General features: G+C 36.5%; 3 protein-coding genes across 3 annotated transcripts; 2 read left to right on the forward strand and 1 right to left on the reverse strand.

Annotated features, from left to right (window-relative positions):
* Nucleotides 1-4,175: 4,175 nt before the first annotated feature.
* Nucleotides 4,176-6,975, reverse strand: LOC21389023 (adenine DNA glycosylase). Its single transcript, XM_010095928.2, has 7 exons — nt 6,574-6,975; nt 6,413-6,472; nt 6,024-6,143; nt 5,831-5,928; nt 4,912-5,441; nt 4,666-4,778; nt 4,176-4,383 (listed from the first exon to the last, which is right to left on the reverse strand). The coding sequence occupies exons 1-7, from the start codon at nt 6,916-6,918 to the stop codon at nt 4,267-4,269; spliced, it is 1,383 nt and encodes a 460-aa protein (XP_010094230.1). The 5' UTR covers nt 6,919-6,975; the 3' UTR covers nt 4,176-4,266.
* Nucleotides 6,976-7,712: 737 nt separating this feature from the next.
* Nucleotides 7,713-10,167, forward strand: LOC21389024. Its single transcript, XM_024164157.1, has 3 exons — nt 7,713-8,109; nt 8,288-8,343; nt 10,000-10,167. The coding sequence occupies exons 1-3, from the start codon at nt 7,716-7,718 to the stop codon at nt 10,165-10,167; spliced, it is 618 nt and encodes a 205-aa protein (XP_024019925.1). The 5' UTR covers nt 7,713-7,715.
* Nucleotides 10,168-14,125: 3,958 nt separating this feature from the next.
* Nucleotides 14,126-19,152, forward strand: LOC21389025 (protein SMAX1-LIKE 4). Its single transcript, XM_010095930.2, has 3 exons — nt 14,126-15,725; nt 16,916-17,204; nt 17,461-19,152. Exons 1-3 carry the CDS (start codon nt 14,200-14,202, stop codon nt 19,099-19,101), a joined length of 3,456 nt encoding a protein of 1,151 aa, XP_010094232.1. The 5' UTR covers nt 14,126-14,199; the 3' UTR covers nt 19,102-19,152.
* The last annotated feature ends 184 nt before the right edge of the window (nt 19,153-19,336 follow it).

Below are 19,336 nucleotides of genomic sequence, written 5' to 3' on the forward strand. Positions count from 1 at the left end.
AAAAACAAATAGGGACAGATTTTATAGTGATTCTCCTGATAACACAAGGTACGTCCACTGTAAAGTCTTCAATAGTTTTACTATGACTGAAAAAGATGATTACAATGGTATTCTCCGTGAACACAAAGAAATAGTATGAGAAAAATATTGAAAAGTATGTAAAAATTGAGTAAATATGCTTGCAGGGGTGAAAACGTGTGTAGGAATGGGTGAACTCCTGTCTTGGACGCCTATGGTATGCATTTATAGGCTCTTGGTGGCTGAAAATAAGCCTTTAGGTAGTTTCCCGTTTCACTTTTGATTGATGATTCTCTAAGAAATCTTTCTTTATAGGGATGATGCTTAGGGAGCAAGCATGTGGGATGATTAACTTTTCCCTTTATTTTTCTAGGCGTGATCCTTTAATTTAATATCGAATACTCTTCATGGAGATGAGATCTTTATACTTAATTCACGAATGCTGAGCTCGCATGTATGTTTTACTGTTCATCTAGCGAGTTGCTGGATTAGTGGTTCGGGTAGCGTTGGGACCCGCGAGCTGCCGACTGCTCGAAGCCTTTTTCGGCTGGCAATTTCATAATTTGATCCCATTCTCTAACACGCATGATGACACGTGTACGGTGAGAAATGCAGAACGAAATTTAACCTTAACAGTTAGCCCCCCACTTTGTAGTCGATGATAATCGACTTAAAGAGTAGCTTAATCTAATTGCATGTCAACTTCTGCTTCTGGTGGCTCGTTTGAACGTTCGAGTGGCCAATGGGTGAACACAAGATGTTGTGATGCCTCAGGTGCGATTCCACAGCTCGTCGTTTATCGCAGGTTATCCGTTCGTGGCGTCTCCGTTTGAGCGTCTGGATGATGTGATTCTAGGTAGGTGGCGGTTGAATTAACCACTGATGGGATGTGTGCAAGGGTGCGACAGTTGAGGCACGTAATTCAGAGCAGCTTCATGATGAGGGGTTGCTGAAGCTATTTGGGCCATTGGTTGAGCTCTAATCTCGACCGTTAATTTGAAAAAGGGAAGTTAACTTAAAAAATCTTCCACTTTCCCTCTTTTATTTTCTCTTTCTTCTTATACACATTCTCGCCCCTCCTATAAAACTTATCCTCTCGCTGGAAGCCTCCCCCACTTTGCTAACTTGCTGCTACCGCCAACGATCCCTATTGTCGACGATCATTGCGCCGATACCCATTGCCCTCTCGTTGCCGTTCCTTTTCTGCCGTCTGAGGTAAGCCCTGCTTTTCCGGCCTTCTTTCCTTTTCTTTGTGATTTCGTTGCTTTGGTTGCATGTTTTGAGGAGAGATTTGCTGGAATTTTTGGTCTAGTTTTCCGGTTTTTAAACTTAGGCCGTTCTGTTTTTGAGAGATTTGTCCTTATGGCTTTTGTGTGTTTGTGTGGAAAATCAGAGAAAATATGCCTTGAGATTATGGCTGAATATTGACTATGAATAGGCTGATTGTGTATAGCTGCGAATATCTGTAAACTTAGAAAGAATATTTGTATTCTAGGAAAGTAGACTGATTAGCTTATTTTAATAAAGTAGAATAATTAGCTTGTTTCCTTTACTCTGTTTGTTTCTTTAAATCAGGGATTGTGTTTTCTGATTTAATGGAATTGTATTTCCTATAAATTGTATGTACAGTAAAATGAAAAGTATTCCCCTCACACATTTTTTGTCTCTGTCGTCTTCTCTGTTTTTTCTGATTTGGTATTAGAGCCAAGCTCTTTTCTTCCTGATTCTCCTTCTTCTCCTTTTTTTCTCCTCTTCCTTACCCAATGTCAGAAACCTCTGCTGAGTCAAGCGAAAAACCCACCTCAGAAATCACTCATGTTTCAAATCCGTCAAAAACTATAGGGACCACAGAGTCTCATTCCATTCAAATTACCACCATCCGTTTAAATGGTGATAATTTCCTACGTTGGTCGTAGCTGGTTCGTATGTATATCTGAGGTCGTGGGAAGATTGGATACTTGACTGGGGAAAAGAAGGCTCCAATGAAGAGTGATCCAGTATATGCTACTTGGGATGCTGAGAATTCCATGGTGATGACATGGTTGGTTAATTTGATGGAGGAAGACATTAGCTCTAATTATATGTGCTATCCAACTACACAAGAGCTATGGGAGAATATGAATCAGATATATTCGGATTTGGGGAACCAATCCCAAATTTTTTAGTTGACTCTAAAACTCAGTGAAATAAGACAAGGGGAGGATAGTGTCACCAAGTATTTCAACTATTTGGATGAGCCAAGAGTACAAGGGAGTGTTGAGTTGGATGTTCTTAAATTTTAGAAAGGAAATCAGTTTCGCTATCCGGAGCTTTCTTACATGGCTCGTGATATCCTAAGTATCCCAATATCTACTGTAGCATCTGAATCTGCATTTAGTGTTGGAGGACGAGTATTGGATCAATATAGGAGTTTACTTAAACCTACCATAATTGAGGCATTGGTGTGTACTAGGGATTGGCTATCTGAAGATAAAGGTATATTTGTTTTTTTTTTTTGTTTATTTACTGTCTTAGCTTATGTTATCTTAAGTCTTAACCATATAAGTTATCTATTATGTGTAGAAAATAACAAATCAATTCGTGAAGCTGTGGATGAAATTACTGAAGATGTTTTTAGTTTGGATATCAATGAGTCCACTACTGGTTCATCTCAAAATTCTCACAACCTCAACACCTCAAATGCAATGGAAGGCAACAAGAATTTCCTTGTGGCATGCCTAAGCTATAAATTTCATTTCATTAATAAAATGTTTTCTTTTTCTATGAATAGGTTAAAGCAACTGGAAATGAATTTTGGTTTTTAGAGCGTAGTTGGACATTCAACCTCAAGTCTCAAAGAAGACATTTTCCTATATTTATCTTATGTTTTATGCACTTAAATATTCAAATATTGGTTATGTTTTCAAACTTATTTAAATGTACTTGGTTATGTTTTCAAATTTCTTTAGATGTTTGGTAATTGGTATGTTTTGAAACATGTCATAAGTGATGTTTTGGATATTTTAATGTGTGTTGGCTATTATGCATGATTTTAATTATAAGTGATATTAAGTAGTCAATTAATATAGTTTTGAATACAATATAAAATTTCACTATTTTTGCTAGTTGGGTCATAAACGTGTTTTTTTCGTGTCGGCCCGTCACAGCACGTTTAGTAATCGTGTTCGCGTGTCGTATCGTGTTAACCGTGTTATTAGCGTTTCATGTTCGTGTTTGGGTTTCTGACACGTTTATTAAGCGTGTCGTATTCGTACTCACTATAATCGTGTCGGCCCAAACACAGCCCGCAAACACGAATTGCCAGCCCTACCCCCAATCTTTCCTTTAGGCCAATAGCCCGAATACTCTACTAAATAAGGAAACTACCTAGTTCTTCTCTTACTTTTCCTCATACCCTTCGTTCCTACCAAACACGCCCTTACGTTTTTTCAGTGCTTGTGCCTTTTTTTTTTGTCTTTTTAAGTTCTTTTTATTTTATTCCATAAGTTGGTGACTTTAAAGAGGGTAACACACGTCTAAATCTAATACACCGTATTAGCATTCAATATTATACTATTTTAAGATATATAATATTTGGCAACATTTTTACATCATAATTTTGAACGAATAGATAATATGGAATAAAAAAACCTATGCATTAGATCAATGTTTTATAAAAATTTAAAACATTAAAAAAAACATACAAAATACTTTTAAAATATCAATAATGTGTCTGCCTCAAATTAAAAAAGTACACCATATAACACAATTTTAGGTTTTTAGTACTTGTGCCACAAATTAGTCCCTCATTTTTAAGAGACTGCCGCATGTTTAACTCAATATAGGATTATTCAAAATAATATATAATATTTCACAACATCATTTAAAATATTGCCAATTACTAACACAATTCTAGTTTTTCCTTTCCAATTGTTGAATCGGGGTTAGATGAAATGTATACAAAGGAATTTTCCCAAGTTTTGGTTTGGTTTTTTTTTTTTTTTTTTTTTTTTTTATAGGCTTTTTTCCTCTTTTCAATCTTACGATGTATTAATACAACAACTGCATGCATCACGAATACGATTCAGAGTGACCTTGGAAATTGGTTTCCGTTAGTTAGATGGTTTCCAATTTAACCTTTCAGAAGAAGATGACAAATAAATATAATCTTAGCCCACTTGTTCTAATGACACTAGCAATGTGTACTCGTTGAACGGCCAATCAAAATTTTACAATCATTTTTAGGCATATATAACCCTGTGAGATTTTCTAGTTTGTAGTCGTAGTTCCTTTTTTATTAGATCTTGGGTTTCTTTTTCTGGATGGAACAGGAGGATTAGAGGAGGCAATCTTTTGCTGCTTAAATTTCTCAACCATGGTGTACACCTGCATTTGATATCAAATCAAGTTAATACATTTTATAATAATAACATTATGAGAAAAACTACCAACAAATCCGTCATTTTCTCGTTAAAGCTTCGTCTCAGATGAAGGTGTTAGATTAATGTCAGTTACAAAAAGAAGATTACTTTCCAAACAAAAGAAATAACTGTTTGGGTGTTGTTGCAAACAAGAAACTAGTAGACTATAAGGATTCCATTATATGGTCAATCAAGTAACCAAACAGAAGAACAAGCATCAAGTGGTAGTACTAGATTTTGACATTACCTTTCTGACACTTGATGTTAATCCCATGCTTGAGATGACATCATTGCCCACATATTTCCAAGGCGGAGTTTCTGTGTCCCGCTTTCTAAATGCACCCTTCATTTTCATACCACCTTCAACCAGAATGAATGCAACCAAACAACAATATCAAAAGCATAATGAAAAGATATTGCTTTTTATATACACTTACTTATAGAATGATGCATTCACAATTTCACATGCACAAGAGAGAGAGAAAGTTCAAACCTTTGAGATGTAACACCATGTATTCCACATATATCCTGAGACGAATGTGACTGAAAACATGGACGAATTCTCCCACATATTCCCTCAACATGACTTTACCCGCCTTTCTGGTCTCAATTTGGAAATGGGCTTTCAGATATCGATTCATCGCTTCCCTCCTGTTGTCCACGTCAGCTTCTCCATCCAACAAGACAGACGGGAATTCCCAAAGTCCGGCGAGCAAACCTTCATCGGGCCTCTTTACAAGAAGGAATTCACTGTCTGACATATCTTCTTCACCTTTTAATACCTCCAGAACGCATACGGCAGAAAAATCGTGTCTTTGTTTCATCTTCATTCCTTTACTCGGATAATCCGTGACAAGGACCGATCTATCACGTCTTGAGATTGAGACTGCGCGACACTGATCGGACACAGGGCATGAAGAACAAGTTGGACTAAGTGGAGTGCATATAGTTGCACCAAGCTCCATGAGACCCTGATTGAAGTCCCCGGGATTCGAAGGATCAACTAGTTGCGCAGCTAGTTCCCTATGACCCATATCCACATGAAATTCAAGAGCTAATAAATATGTGTTAAAAAGATGCACACTGTGCCTCTAAATGTCTAAATGCCAGCGTGAATATTTATTCCAAGTATAACATTTTTAACATGAAGCACTTAGCCTATGTTTTTGGTTAAGTAGAAAAGGGAGATGAAGGAAATTAGAGGAGACATTTTGGGGAAGAAAACAGCTTCATGCTCACTTAAGACATTGGAGACAAGTAAAAACAATACAAAGTCGAATAAACTCTTTTTTTCTCTCTTCTTTATTCACTGTGAAACTATTGTATAAAAAATAGGAAGAACCACAGTAAAGGAGAACCAAAAAGAGAATAGCAATAGAAATTCAACCTGTATAAGATGTCTTAAAACTCACCAAAACTTCTTGATGGTTGCAGAGTCTTTTGGATTTGCGGAAATAGCTTTGAGTCGAGCGATAACCCGAACAACATTTCCGTCAACCACTGGAACTGCCTGATATAATTTTTATTCTCAATTTTTTTTTTCCTCTTTAAGATGAATAGAAATTGCTCCTCGTTGATTAAATCATGACCACAAGAGATACTAACCTCCTTAAATGCTATGGAGGCAATTGCTCCAGCTGTATACTCTCCAACTCCCGGAACTTTCCGCAGCGAAGAAACTGTTCTAGGAAATTGACCTCCCTCCGAGACAATCATCTTTGCTCCCTACAATTACAAAGATAAATAAATTCACGAATTAGGACAGATTATAACATGAAAGGGAGAAATTAGAGATACCATAAATAAATACATAGTTACATACTCATATACTTGTGTTTCGGGTCATGCTTGAGATCGCAAATGAAAGTGAGTGATCATAATGAAATGTATAACAAAGCAAACACATACTAAATGCTTTTGGAAAATTGATTACTTTCCTCCAACCAAAAAGAGGAAGGAATGACGGAATCCAAGTGTGGAGCCAAAGAACATACCTCTAAAAGATAGCGCGCTCTTCGATAGTATCCCAGACCTGCCCACATTTCATTCACCTCCTGCAAAAGGGAAGAGTAGGCACAAATATACAGACACTCTTTTAAGTCTCAAGATGAAAAAATGGGTGTAAATTCATGAAGAAAAGAAAAGAATTATAGACCTCGAGAGAAGCTGTAGAGAGGTGGAGCAAAGTGGGCCATTTGAGCATCCAGCGGTTGAAATAATCGACGACAGTCTGAACCCTGGTCTGCTGCAGCATAACTTCCGAGACCCAAACTCGGTAGGCTCTCTTCTCGACGTCGTCCTCGTCGTTGGCCTCCGGCAATGACACTCTCCAAGGAAGGTCTCTGCGGTTGAGGCCATACCAAGCCAGCAGAGACACCCTCATCTTTTGTATTTCGACGTCGCTGAATAAATCTTCCATGTCTTCTTCCGTCACTTGCGCCGCAGCATTTGAGGATGATGATGATGATCTTCGCTCCTTGGCTAACCGTTGTCGACGCATTTGATTTGATTTGAGTAGACGAATGATCAAACAAAGAGAGACTGGATCGAATGTTTACTATCACCTTGTTTACTTTACTACTATAACAAACCAATGTAACAAATGAGCTACCCGTAAATGTCTTAGACAAACATAAAGATTAAGGACTAAGGAACGGGAAGAGTCTGAAAAAAAAAAAAAAAGTGTTCTTAATTTGCAGCCAAATCAACTTCTATAAATAAATGGAGGAAAAAAATAAATCCTAACATACACACATACCCCAATAGAAAAGCTACATTTGATTTGATTATAAAACAACAATACAACAACAACAAGAAAAACCCTGAATACAACAACAAACAACGGTTTCTAAAGTGGATTTCTTCAAGCCAGGTCTTTTCGTCTCATATCATCAGAAACCCAGATAAAATTAGGATAAATTAAATTTAATTAAATGCAAAAATAAAAATAAAACACAGAGAGAGAGAGAGAGAGATAATCCTTTTGTGTTACCTTTGAAGTTTTTGCTGATTTCTTCATTTCATTTGTTTTGAAATATAAGTAATCTCTTCATCTTCTCCTCTTCCTTTCAAGTTCTACTCTCAGTCTGAGTATCAGACGCAGCGGGAAACAAAATAAATAAATAAATAAAGACTAGAGAATATTCATTTTTCATTAGTTTCTGCCACTAGACTTTTGCGATTTTTCCACTTAGCTCCCCCTAACATTCTTTAAGTTGCATTTAAATCCCTAATCTCCTTTACCCTTATATATGGGCTTTGGAGCACCGCACGTGAGTCAAAAAGTCAAAAGGTCGAATGGTGATGGCAGAAGCTGAAGCTGATTATTCTCCATTGGATTTTGGGCCGTCGGCAATCAAAAGCAAACGGGAGTCGCCGGAGTTCTTGGAGGTCAAATGCAATAGCTCAGGAAAAACGCGGCGTTTCGCTCCGGGAACAGACGCGGGTTTCGCCGTTTCGGTGATAAACCGCAAGCTTATGCTTTTGGGCACCAAATCCAAATCCAAATCCAAATCCCTTTCTCTGTCTTCTTTTCCTCTGGCTCTTCACATTGAAGCCTCCAAAGAAAACGAAAACGAAGAGCCCATCAGTTTTGGGCCCAACTCCCCTCTGTTCAACTATGGCGACGGTTGGATTCTACAGACTGTTGTTAATGTTAATCATACCCAACAACAACAACAACAACAAGAAAACAATCTGCATTAATTCTCTTCTGGGCCTGGTAATTTCGATTGTTATTACTATTATTATAGTACTATTTCTCTTTGATTTATTGACTTTCTTTTGTAAAGTTTGAATCTTGTTTTGAATTGGTGAATAAAGTTTGAAGCTTGATTGATTGATTGATCGATGGAAATTGTGTTTTGAAGTTGAAAGTTCAAGTGTTGGACTTGAAGGACATCATGCGGCGCTCCAACATGCTAATGTAAGCTCTTCATCCTCGTTCTCATTCATTCATATTACGTTATAATGCTAATGCTAATTGTAAGGTTCTTTTATTAATTTCGACAGAATTCTTCTAATTTGTCATGTTTCCACTCGGGCTAAGAATAATTTAATATAATTTAATGTAATTGTTTTACATCTCTGCTATACTATAGTTCCAAACTTCCAAAGCATGTCATAATGTCAATCTTCAGTGTTGTTGGTTATTAGTAGAAATAAGTCAATAACCTTACAATTCATGACTACTAGTAATACCCTTCAGTATTTGAAGTCTAGGTAGGTATTTCCTCCCCTTTTTTCCCCTTGAAAGAAATTGACATGATTGATCCTTTTCTATTTCGAATCGCGCCTACTGGCGATTCCCATACAAACGGGGTGATTAATTGGTTTAGACTAGAGGGACATACAAATGGTATAAAGATTAGATTACTTCTACTGGATTATGTATATTTAAAATAAGAAAGAATCTTGTAAGTCTCTCTGTTTGATGAAATAAGGCCGTGGAATCTTTGAGCATACCATCAACATAGCCTATTCTTAGAATCTTTGTTTTGTTTCTCGTTTCTTGTTTCTAGTGAAAACTTCTTCTTTTTTTTTTCTTTTTCTTTTCTTTTTATTAGAAAATAGAATTGCACAATGCCAATGGTGTTAAGACGTGTTTGTTTTTCTTGCGTTGACAATGAAGGGAAGAGATTCAGCTTATTCTTTTCTTGGGAGATAGCTTTTTAACTACTTGTTTTCTTTGTAAATGAGGTCATCCAAAAACAAATTTTGTTTCTTTCCTTTTCATCGCATGCCAGCAACTTATTTGTTGTATTCTTAGAAGGTGTAGCCCTGCAAAAGGAGACTCTAAGTTTTTTTTTTTTTTTTTAATTCTTTCCCTCTGTTGATCCTCCTTTTTGCATTATAATGAGCTCCATTAAATTTTCCTTGTTGAGCCTAACGTTACAAACAATAAACATTGCTCAAATTCAAATATATGGAACCAGTTTCCCAAGCCATATTTTACCCAATTCAGCACATTGTTTTTCTTGACTTGGTTTTAGTTATTTTTCAGAAACTGTGAAATACTCGCCGTTCTCTGTAGAAAAAGTTCACTGCCATATGATATGCAGTTTTCCTAGTGGGATAACGACATTAACATTAGATACCCCCAAAATCTCTCTCCTTTATTGTTTGTTCTTCTGGTGTTTTACTTGCTCTTGTACAAACTCTAGCCACGCATACTTCTTTCATCATTACTTGATGGACATGGATTTTCAATCAACAAACACTTTAACAGCTTTCAATATTCACTCACTCACTTTGGTTTATTACGTATGAAATTTTGTATGATTTCACAAACCATCCCGCATCCTATCAAAACTTTATTGCTCCAAGATTTCGTATTGTTGTAGATGCATGGAACTGTGTTTTCTTATATTTAGTACCTTTAAATACAGATTAGTTACGAGTTTTCATTTTAATTAACATCCAGTTAGAATTACTTTGTGGATAGAGAATGGTGATGCTGAATTTTTAACTAGTATTTAGAGGAAAGAATATCTATTCAGTGTTTTGGTGTATGTTTTCTTTTCTTTCAAGGAAACATATTGCTAATATAAATAATATTTGCCCTGTTTTTCACTTTGTGCAGGGTTCTGAAACCTCAGCTCCGGCAGAGGTGACAAAACCAGCAATCAGTTTGGTGTACATTGGAAAAATAATATTAGCCTTCATTCTGCTATTTCTCATAGGTGCAATTTTCACTTTGGCTTTGGAGAATCTTCCATTATTCATATCATTTGTTACATCATCCGCTTGAATATTTGATAATGTTTACCAAATCATTTACTAAAATACTTGTAACAAGTGATCTAGTGAAGTTAGTTGTTATTTCTACTATTCTTGCGTAAAAAGTTATAATCTTCCAACAACAACAACAAGCTTTAATCCCAACTTAATTAGGGTCGGCTATATGAATTTCACTTTTCTACGCAGCTCTCTTCTAATTTGACAAAAATAAACAACTCATTTACCATATTGACATAACATGTTATGAATAAATTTGGTAGCTCATTTAAGAACATCTCCATTGTGTAAAAATTTACCATATTGACATAACATGTTATGACATAACATATTATGAATAATTTTAACTAATAAAGTTATTTAACTAAAAGGGGTATTAATTAAAAGTAAGCAGTAAAATTTTTCTGTAACCCTTGGCAAAAGATTCTCAGTGTGGGTGTGTGTATTTTGGGTTGGCGTGTAAAAGGTGAAATTATGCCAAGTTGGCTTTCTGGTGGGCCAAAATGTCCCTCTTGAGCTTGCAAAATTATCCTTGCTTTGCTTTGTTGAAAATGTGTAAGGTATAATGCAAACCAAATCATCCTAAAGATGACACATTAATTCAGGTTAACTATAGAACTGGCACGGCCACATATATAGAGTCCAGAAAGGGATACTTTTCTTCTGAATAGAGTAAACTGAATTCCCTTATTCTTTGGGGATATAAAACAAAACAAATATATATATATATATATATGTTCCAATGATTTGAGGACATACTCTCCTTTCAATCAAACCCACATTGATCGGCTTAACCCCACTATGATTCTAACTATTATTATCTAACTAAAGCATAAAGAAGTAAAAGAAGCGCTCCATCTTGTTGCCAAACAAAACAAATATAAAAGTGTACTTCCTGAGAAGACTGAAACACCTCCGCATCATCACATTCCTTACTCTTTTTCTTTTTTTTTTTTTCTTTTTTTTTTTCGCTAAAGAAATAAATGACATTCATTACGCACTCTTTCAACTTTTTGGCTTAAAACTGTAAGGATATGCACCAGTAAAGTTTTTCTTTTCTTTTTCTTTTTCTTTTTCTTTTTATTGATATTTGGCCAAAAGTTTTATAGAGATATTTCAACCCCCTAAAATAGCAAAATTTTGATGAAATTTTTGTCCATGGTTGCATATATTAATTGGGGACCTTTTCGGGTAGGACCTCCAACCGAGTGGCTAAGTCGGCTAGCAAAGTAAGCCGAAGAAGAGTGGTTTCTAGGGACCACTTGGATGCCAGAGGTTGCAAAATCGACCCTTGGACAGGTCTCGTACAAAAATCGACCATCAATAGTTTCTAATGATGTTTAGTCTTGCTTAGAGTAGAGTATTTATCCAAGTTCCCAACATTAAAAAACAAAAAAAACAAAAATGACTCGCGGATAAGTTTGATGGTATCCATCCTTCAAGTTTACCGGTGGTATAGAAATCTATACTTATATTTAATTGTAAACGCCACACCACTCTATCCATTTTAGGACCATAGTTCAAATCTAAAAGTGAGGTACTCTCTTTATAGCTAAGATTTCTAACGAGACATTTTCTCCCAAAAAAAAAAAAACAGAGGGGAAAAAAAGAAAAGAATATGGGGATTGTTATCCTTTTCCTTTGAACACTGCTAACAAATTCAACCATTTCAGAACCATGTTAACATGCCACAATTAAGTACATGTCAACATGCCACAATTAAGTACTTAGAGCATGTCTGGGAGAGCTTCTTAAAAGCTACTTTTGGCTTCTTTAATTTAAAATTATTTTTAAAAGTGTTTGAATGATCTGTCAAAAGCGTTTTAATTTTTCAAAAAAACCTTCAGTGTTAGTCAGAAATTGTGGCTCTTAAAAAAAATACTTCTTAATAGACTTTGAAACTTGTACTAGAATTTAAATAAGGTATTATAAAATTCTAATACTTTTATTATTTAATAAAAAATTTAAAAATCATTTTGACCCATTAAATTATTTATTGTGAATACTTATTAAAAAATCACAACTTTTAATTTTATTCTTTTACCAACTAAAAACAAAAATAAAAATAAAAATTCTGTTAAATTAAGGAGCACAAGTAAAGGCGTTTACAAAAATAGAAATTTGGGGTAGAGACCCTTTTTGTTGGGTCAATAAAGAAGGCTTAATTGTGATTATAAACATGTCTGATCCATCTCCCGTAAAAGATATAAATTTGAACAAACATTAAAAATATTTGTCGATTAGCAGAGATGAGAATGTAAAAAGTTATTAAGTGGGTTGTTGGGAATGATATGTGATTAAAGACAAAAGGTGTTTGTTTGGAGTATGGAGTTTGGAGTTTGGAGTTCGGAGAGAGAGAGAGAGTGAAAAAGAGGCATTACTTACATTAATAATGCAAATGTAGGATAGCAGACAGAGTGTTGCCTTTTTTGAGTACGTGAGGAATAAAATGCTGTCTCTCTACGAGGATTGGCGTGAAAGAGAAAGAGAGAGAGAGAGAGAGAGAGAGAGAGTAATTAGTCTCTTTTCTCTCCCTAATTCCCTTGTCAATAAGCCAACACTAAACCCCCATTATTCCTTTACTTGTCATTTTTATATAAAGATAAAGAAAATAAACCCCAAAAAAAGAAAGATTAATTGGGAAAGATTATCATGAAATATATATATACACATATGTTGATATATGTCCTCACAGTCTGGTGCTCTGTGGCTTCAATACACCTTTCCACTTTTGTACTTTTTTTGAATTTCTGCTGGCTTTGTCTGTCCATTCAAAGCATGATGAGGAAAAAAGGAGGGAAAGCTCTTCAAGGATGAAACTATTTTCAAGACTTGTTCCCTTTGTGGACTCTGTTTCATGAATACCCCTTTTTTTTCTTTTTTCTTTTTTTCTTTTTTGTTTCTTTTTAATGTATAAAAATCACTTATATATATATATATATATATATAGCTAGAGAACTTACCCCTACTCTCATGAGTACTTGATTCAAGCTAAAATTTGTTTTAACAAAATAGAAAAAAAAAAAGAGTATATATTATCATAAAATTTTCATATCACATGCATATTCTCGTTTCGTTGCAGTAGAAAAAGGATATACAATACACCTTTCAAAAAGGAAAAAGAAAAGATATATCATATAATACAATAATGTAGAATAAAACACAAAAGTAGAGTAGATTGATATCTTCTTTTGCAGCTTTTTGATCATTATCAGGTAAAATTATTTGATTGGTGCATCATGCCTAATAAAATTATTTATTTTACTAGTCCCAACAAGTGAACATGGTCATCGAAAGCTACACCGCATATTAATACTAATAATAATAAATATGTAAAGCAAAATCTAGTCATGTATATACTATACTAAGAAAAAGAAATATTAGTAATATGATCATATACATCGTTAATGATGATCATCCCATTAATTTGTTTTTAATCAATATTTAGATTAATCCTGCGTCCTTTATTCATGATCAGTTGAAATGATTATTAGGGAATATAATATATAATATTTTAGGGTAGCAAATATATATTTATTTATTTGGAAAATGTTTCTAAGATGATTAATTTGGTTTAGTTATCTGTTAACTGTAAGCTAGGCTAGGTTGAAGAAAGAGAAAGCAACATTAAGGGCTCAGGAAGAGAGAGAGAGAGAGAGCAAATAGAAAATTGCAAAAAAGAAAAAAAAAAGAAAAAAAGAGAAGAAAAAAAACAAGAAGAAGAAATGGGGCATTCAACAAAAGGGGAAGTATAAAGGAGGAGGCGTGGTCTACCCTGGGCTTGCTCAATTAAAGCTCTCCACTCTCTCTCTCTCTCTCTCTCTCTGAAAAAACTCTTCTTTTCAAGAAAACACACCACACCCCCAGCGCCCCTCTCTCTCTCTTAGTTTTTATTTAAGAAAAAAAAAACAAGGTCTTTTGGGGGAGGTGTTTAAAATCACATCATCAAAAACAGAAAGAAAAAAGAAGACAGTCAAGTAGTAGTAGTGGTAGTGATAATTTCTAATTTTTGTGGGGGTGGGTGGGGGTTTTGATTAGATTTGTGATGCGCTCAGGAGGATTTACAAGCAGCACTAGCAGTAGCAGTAGTACTACCGGAGGGGGAGTACTAGAGCAGACCCTCACGGCGGAGGCTGCGACGGTGCTTAAGCACTCCCTCACCCTCGCCCGACGAAGAGGCCATGCCCACCTCACTCCTCTCCACGTCGCCGCTACTCTCCTCTCCTCTTCTCGCCACCGCTCCTCCTCTCTCTTCCGAACCGCCTGCCTTAATTCTCCTATTACTACTACTACTACTACTAATCATATTCCTCCCCTCCAATGCCGCGCTCTTGAGCTCTGCTTCAACGTCGCTCTCAACCGCCTTCCCTGCACGAATTCCACCTCCACCGCTCCTCCGATCCACCACCATTACTACCACCACCCTTCTCTCTCCAACGCCCTCATCGCCGCTCTCAAGCGGGCCCAAGCCCACCAGAGAAGGGGCTCCATCGAACAACAACAACAACAACACCACCACCACCCCCAGCAGCAGCCTCTTTTGGCCATCAAAGTCGAGCTCGAAAGCCTCATCATCTCCATTCTTGATGACCCGAGTGTCAGTAGGGTTATGAGAGAGGCTGGCTTCTCTAGCACTGCTGTCAAAACCAGCCTTGAAAACTATTATTATAACACCAATACCTCTTCTTCTTCTTCTTCTTCAACTTCTTCTCCTCTTACCTATTTCCACTACTATAATCATAACAATCCTTCTGGTGGTATTTTCTCTTCTCCTTCCTCTCCTGATCATCATCATCATCTCCCAAGTTTAAGTTTTATATGGCCCCACAACAGTAATAGTAGTATTCATGAGTATCGCCAAAACAGCCCTTTTCATCTCTTCTCCACTCCCGCTACTAGCTCCACTACTGCCTTTGTCAAGGAAGAGGATGTGAAGTTGGTTCTTGAGGCGCTTTCGAGGAACAATAACACAGTGATCATGAAAAGGAGAAACACCGTCGTTGTAGGCGATTCCGACGCCATAACCGAAGGCGTGGTCGCGGAGCTCATGCGGAGGTTTGAGAAAGGAGAGGTTCCTCATCAGGAGCTGAAACAGACGCGCTTCTTGAAACTGTTGGAATTTTTCTCGCCGGTTTCTTCTTTGAGGCTCATGAAGAGACAAGACGTCGAAAACGGCTTGTTGGAGCTCAAGACAAACCTTCGTCAACATCATCATCATCATCAAGGATCGTCTGTCATAATATACACAGGAGACCTCAAATGGACGGTCCATGATGATGATCAACAACATCATGATCATCCTGCAGTACCTAAATACAGCCCAGTTGATCATCTGGTTGAGGAGATAGCTGGGTTAGTTAATTACAATCATGATGATGATGATGATGATCATATCATGAATAAAAAGGTGTGGATAATGGGGAGCGGAAGTTATCAGACATACATGAGATGCCAAATGAGAAAACCTCCTCTTGAGATTCAGTGGTCTCTTCAAGCTGTTTCTGTTCCTTCCTCAGCTGGTCTTGGTTTGACCCTTAATCATCAGCCCCCTAATCTACTTAATTATTCCAGGTACGTAATTAATTTAATTCTTATTAATATTTAATCTCATGATCATGTTCTATAGCTACATACATAGAATTAAAGATTAGACGTATTAATATCTGCATGAATATTCATTAATTAGTGCTCATGATCAATATATATAGATGACACATACATATATACATATATATATATATATTTAAGAGATCAAGTAGCTAGCTAGTAAGTAAGTAGTATATATATATATATATATATATATATATGCATGGACTGAACTCTGAAAAAGGATCAGAAGGGAACTACTGAGAAAAGGTTAAGAGTGGGTTGGTGAGACAAATAAGAATGACACTACTGTTACTGTCTTTTTTTTGTTTTCGCTTTGTTTTTGTCCGGACATAAAACTGCATGCTTTCACTTCACCGACAAACAAATTTTCTAGACCAGAAATTAATTATATATTGCCTAACCAACCATTAAAGGTTTTAATTTGGAATATTATTGATCTAATATATACATATATTTACACACACTCACTCCTCTAATTGCTATATTTTTGTTCTATTTTCTTTCCAAAAATAATAAGAAAAAAAAAATCATGTTTCTGCTCCTATATATGAAATGACTCTTTGGTAAGTATCGTATTATGCATGTTCAAAAGAATCTGGTGGTTTTCAAAAACAATGTAAAAGAAAGGAATCTGACCGTACAACTAAACTAATTATCACACTTGAGAGCATAATAATCGCATGTACAAAACTGTCCACGGTCAGCTTTACCTGTAAGGCTGAGTTATTATTTTTAACAAAATATGGATAATTTAAAAAGAAAAAAGTGTTTTTAGATGTGAAAAAAAAAAATGTGGAATATTCCAAAATGTTTTTAGTGATGAAGAAGAAAAATGTGGGCTGTATGAATCATGTTAGTATACATTTGTACATTAATTATGAGTCCAAATTAAGTCATGATCAGCTTTTAGAATAACAATTGAAAGCGTGTTTGGCGACAAAAAGAGGTTTTTGAATTCGATTATTTTGTAACAACATGATCAACATTGTATGATCATGGCATGCATATAATTGTTTTACACCACTACTAGACATCGACATTGCTTTTTTGTTTTCACTTTATTTATTCAAAAGTTGTAATAAGTAATAATACTAATATTCTTTGTTAAAGTTTGGGCAAATTTTAACTTTTAGTAACTTTTTACACGACAGTGTCCACGAGTCAAGGATAATGTTCTCCTCGCAAGACCAGTCTCATCAGAATAATGCGGTGGATACAAAGCCCAGCTTGTTCATGTTGAGCTCCAAATTAGATTGTGAAGATCAACAACAAAACAACAAAAGCAACAACGACAACAACGACAAGGTCATGATCAGTTTAATGTGCTCAGAATGCTCTTCACACTTTGAAAAAGAGTCTCAACAGCTGCTGCTCAAATCAGGCCACCACAATTTGCCTGCATGGCTCCAACCACATGGGACCCACCATCATCAAATTATGGTACTACACACACATATATATATATATATGGTACTACATATTAATAAACAATATTTGGAAAAAAAGAAAAATACACCCTATTGATACTGTATAATAGGGGACGCAGGATCATCATATCATATTAAAATCATATCACAGTTAAAAATTAAGAGTTAAAACAAACATCAACTGCTATACTTTTTACGCATGCGCCAAAATGTAGCTAGTAGTTGAAACAATGATCCAATGTGCAAATGATGTTTATTATAATTTTCAGGATGATCAAATGGTTGAGCTGAAGAAAAAGTGGAGTAGATTGTGTCATAGTGTACATCAAGGTGCGAGGCATAACGATACGTCTCAAATCAGAGCAATCAGCTCATTACTTAGAAAGAGCTACTCATCATCTTCATACCCATGGTGGCCTACACAGAGCAACAACAGCATCTTATTCCAAGACTCAAACTCCAATATCTCCTTTGCCGATCATCCGTCGCCGCATCCCGACCTTGTTCCCCGTTTCCGGCGGCAGCAATCGTCCACTACTATTGAGTTCAATTTCGGCGGCAGCGAGACTCGAAAGCATGATCAACAAGCAGAACTAGAACCAAGTGAATTGGGCAAGGAGGTGAAGATTACACTTGGTCTTGGCAATATTTCTTTGTTCTCTAATGATAAAGAGTTGGGGAAAGTGGAAAGAGGTGAATTGTGTAGGGTTTTGAAGGAGAATGTGCCTTGGCAATCAGAAACCGTTCCTTCAATTGTGGAAGCTATGATGGTCTCCGAATCGGGGACCCGGGAGATCACTTGGCTGCTGATCCATGGCAATGACTCGATAGGGAAAAGGCGGCTTGCCTGCGCCGTGGCTGAATCGGTTCTTGGCTCTGCCCATATGCTCATCCACTTGAAAAGAAAAGGAGACGGAAATGTTGGAGGGAGATGCCAGGAATCGGACATCGAAATCATCACGAATGCCCTAAAGTCCCACAAGAAAATTGTGGTGCTAGTTGAAGACATTGATTCAGCGGATGCCCAGTTTATGAAATTCCTATCTGATGGTTTTGAGACTGGAAAATTTGGTGGACAAGTGAAGAAGAAAGAAGCAAATTTAGGCCACGCAATACTTATTCTGACTAAAGAAGCCGAATTTGCGGGACCCGTAAGTGACGTGAACAACAAGGAATCTGTTGTAATTCAAATGACACTCAACATTAGTACTGAAGCCAAAACTAGAGTTACTGGTACCAATTTTGAGGCGCTCAATTTGGATCGCAAGCGAAAGGCGGTAGTCGCAGACTGGGAGTTGCCCAAGAAATCGAAGAATTTGAGGACCGACGCGGAAAACAAGGGATTCAACGACAATGTCGACCTTGACCTGAACGTTATGGCGAAAGGCGACCGAGAAGAAGAAGAAGAAGAAGAGGAGAGTGAAGAAAATAAGCCCGGGGAGGTGAGCCCGGTTTCGAGCGACTTGACCAGGGAAACCGAGAGCGTGTCAAACCCTGGCGCGTTCATCGAGTCCATTGAGAATGCGTTCACATTTGACCGGAGCCCGGCGCGTGACCGGGAGATGGAACAAGTTTTCCAAGGAAAGATGGAGAAATGTTTTGAGGAGATAATTAGTGGGGAACAAATTAATATGGTTATAAGGTTTAGGTTGGAAGATAGAGTGTTAGAGGAGGTTTGTAATGGGTGTGGTTATTTTACAAATAGTTTGTTTGAGAAATGGGTGAAAGAGGTCTTTGAAAAGGCCATAAAAAAGGTTAGGCTTAGTAGTGGGAAGGAACAAAAGGGTGGTTTGGTGGTTAATGTAAGGCTATGTTTGGGTGGTGGCAATTTAGAAGAGGGATTCATTTTGGAGGATGGGTTTATGGGTTCATGTCTTCCCAACAAAATCCAACTTTTCTACAAGGACTGAATGTGGCTTTATCCCCCCCACCAACCAAAAAAAAACATGCCCTTCTAACTTGCCCACATTCTGTCCTTGTGTAACTACTTCTAGCTTTCTTAATAGGATGTGTTCTTTTATTTTGTTTTATTTAATTTTTCGGGAAAAGAAAATCTTAATAAACTCTTAGGAATTTTCATTTTACTTTAGCCAAAAAAAAAAAAAAAAAAAAAGGTGCAAATAGGTGCAAAATTAACATTTAGCC

Source organism: Morus notabilis, unplaced genomic scaffold (genome assembly GCF_000414095.1).
Source record: "Morus notabilis unplaced genomic scaffold, ASM41409v2 Scaffold475, whole genome shotgun sequence".
NCBI lineage: Eukaryota > Viridiplantae > Streptophyta > Magnoliopsida > Rosales > Moraceae > Morus > Morus notabilis.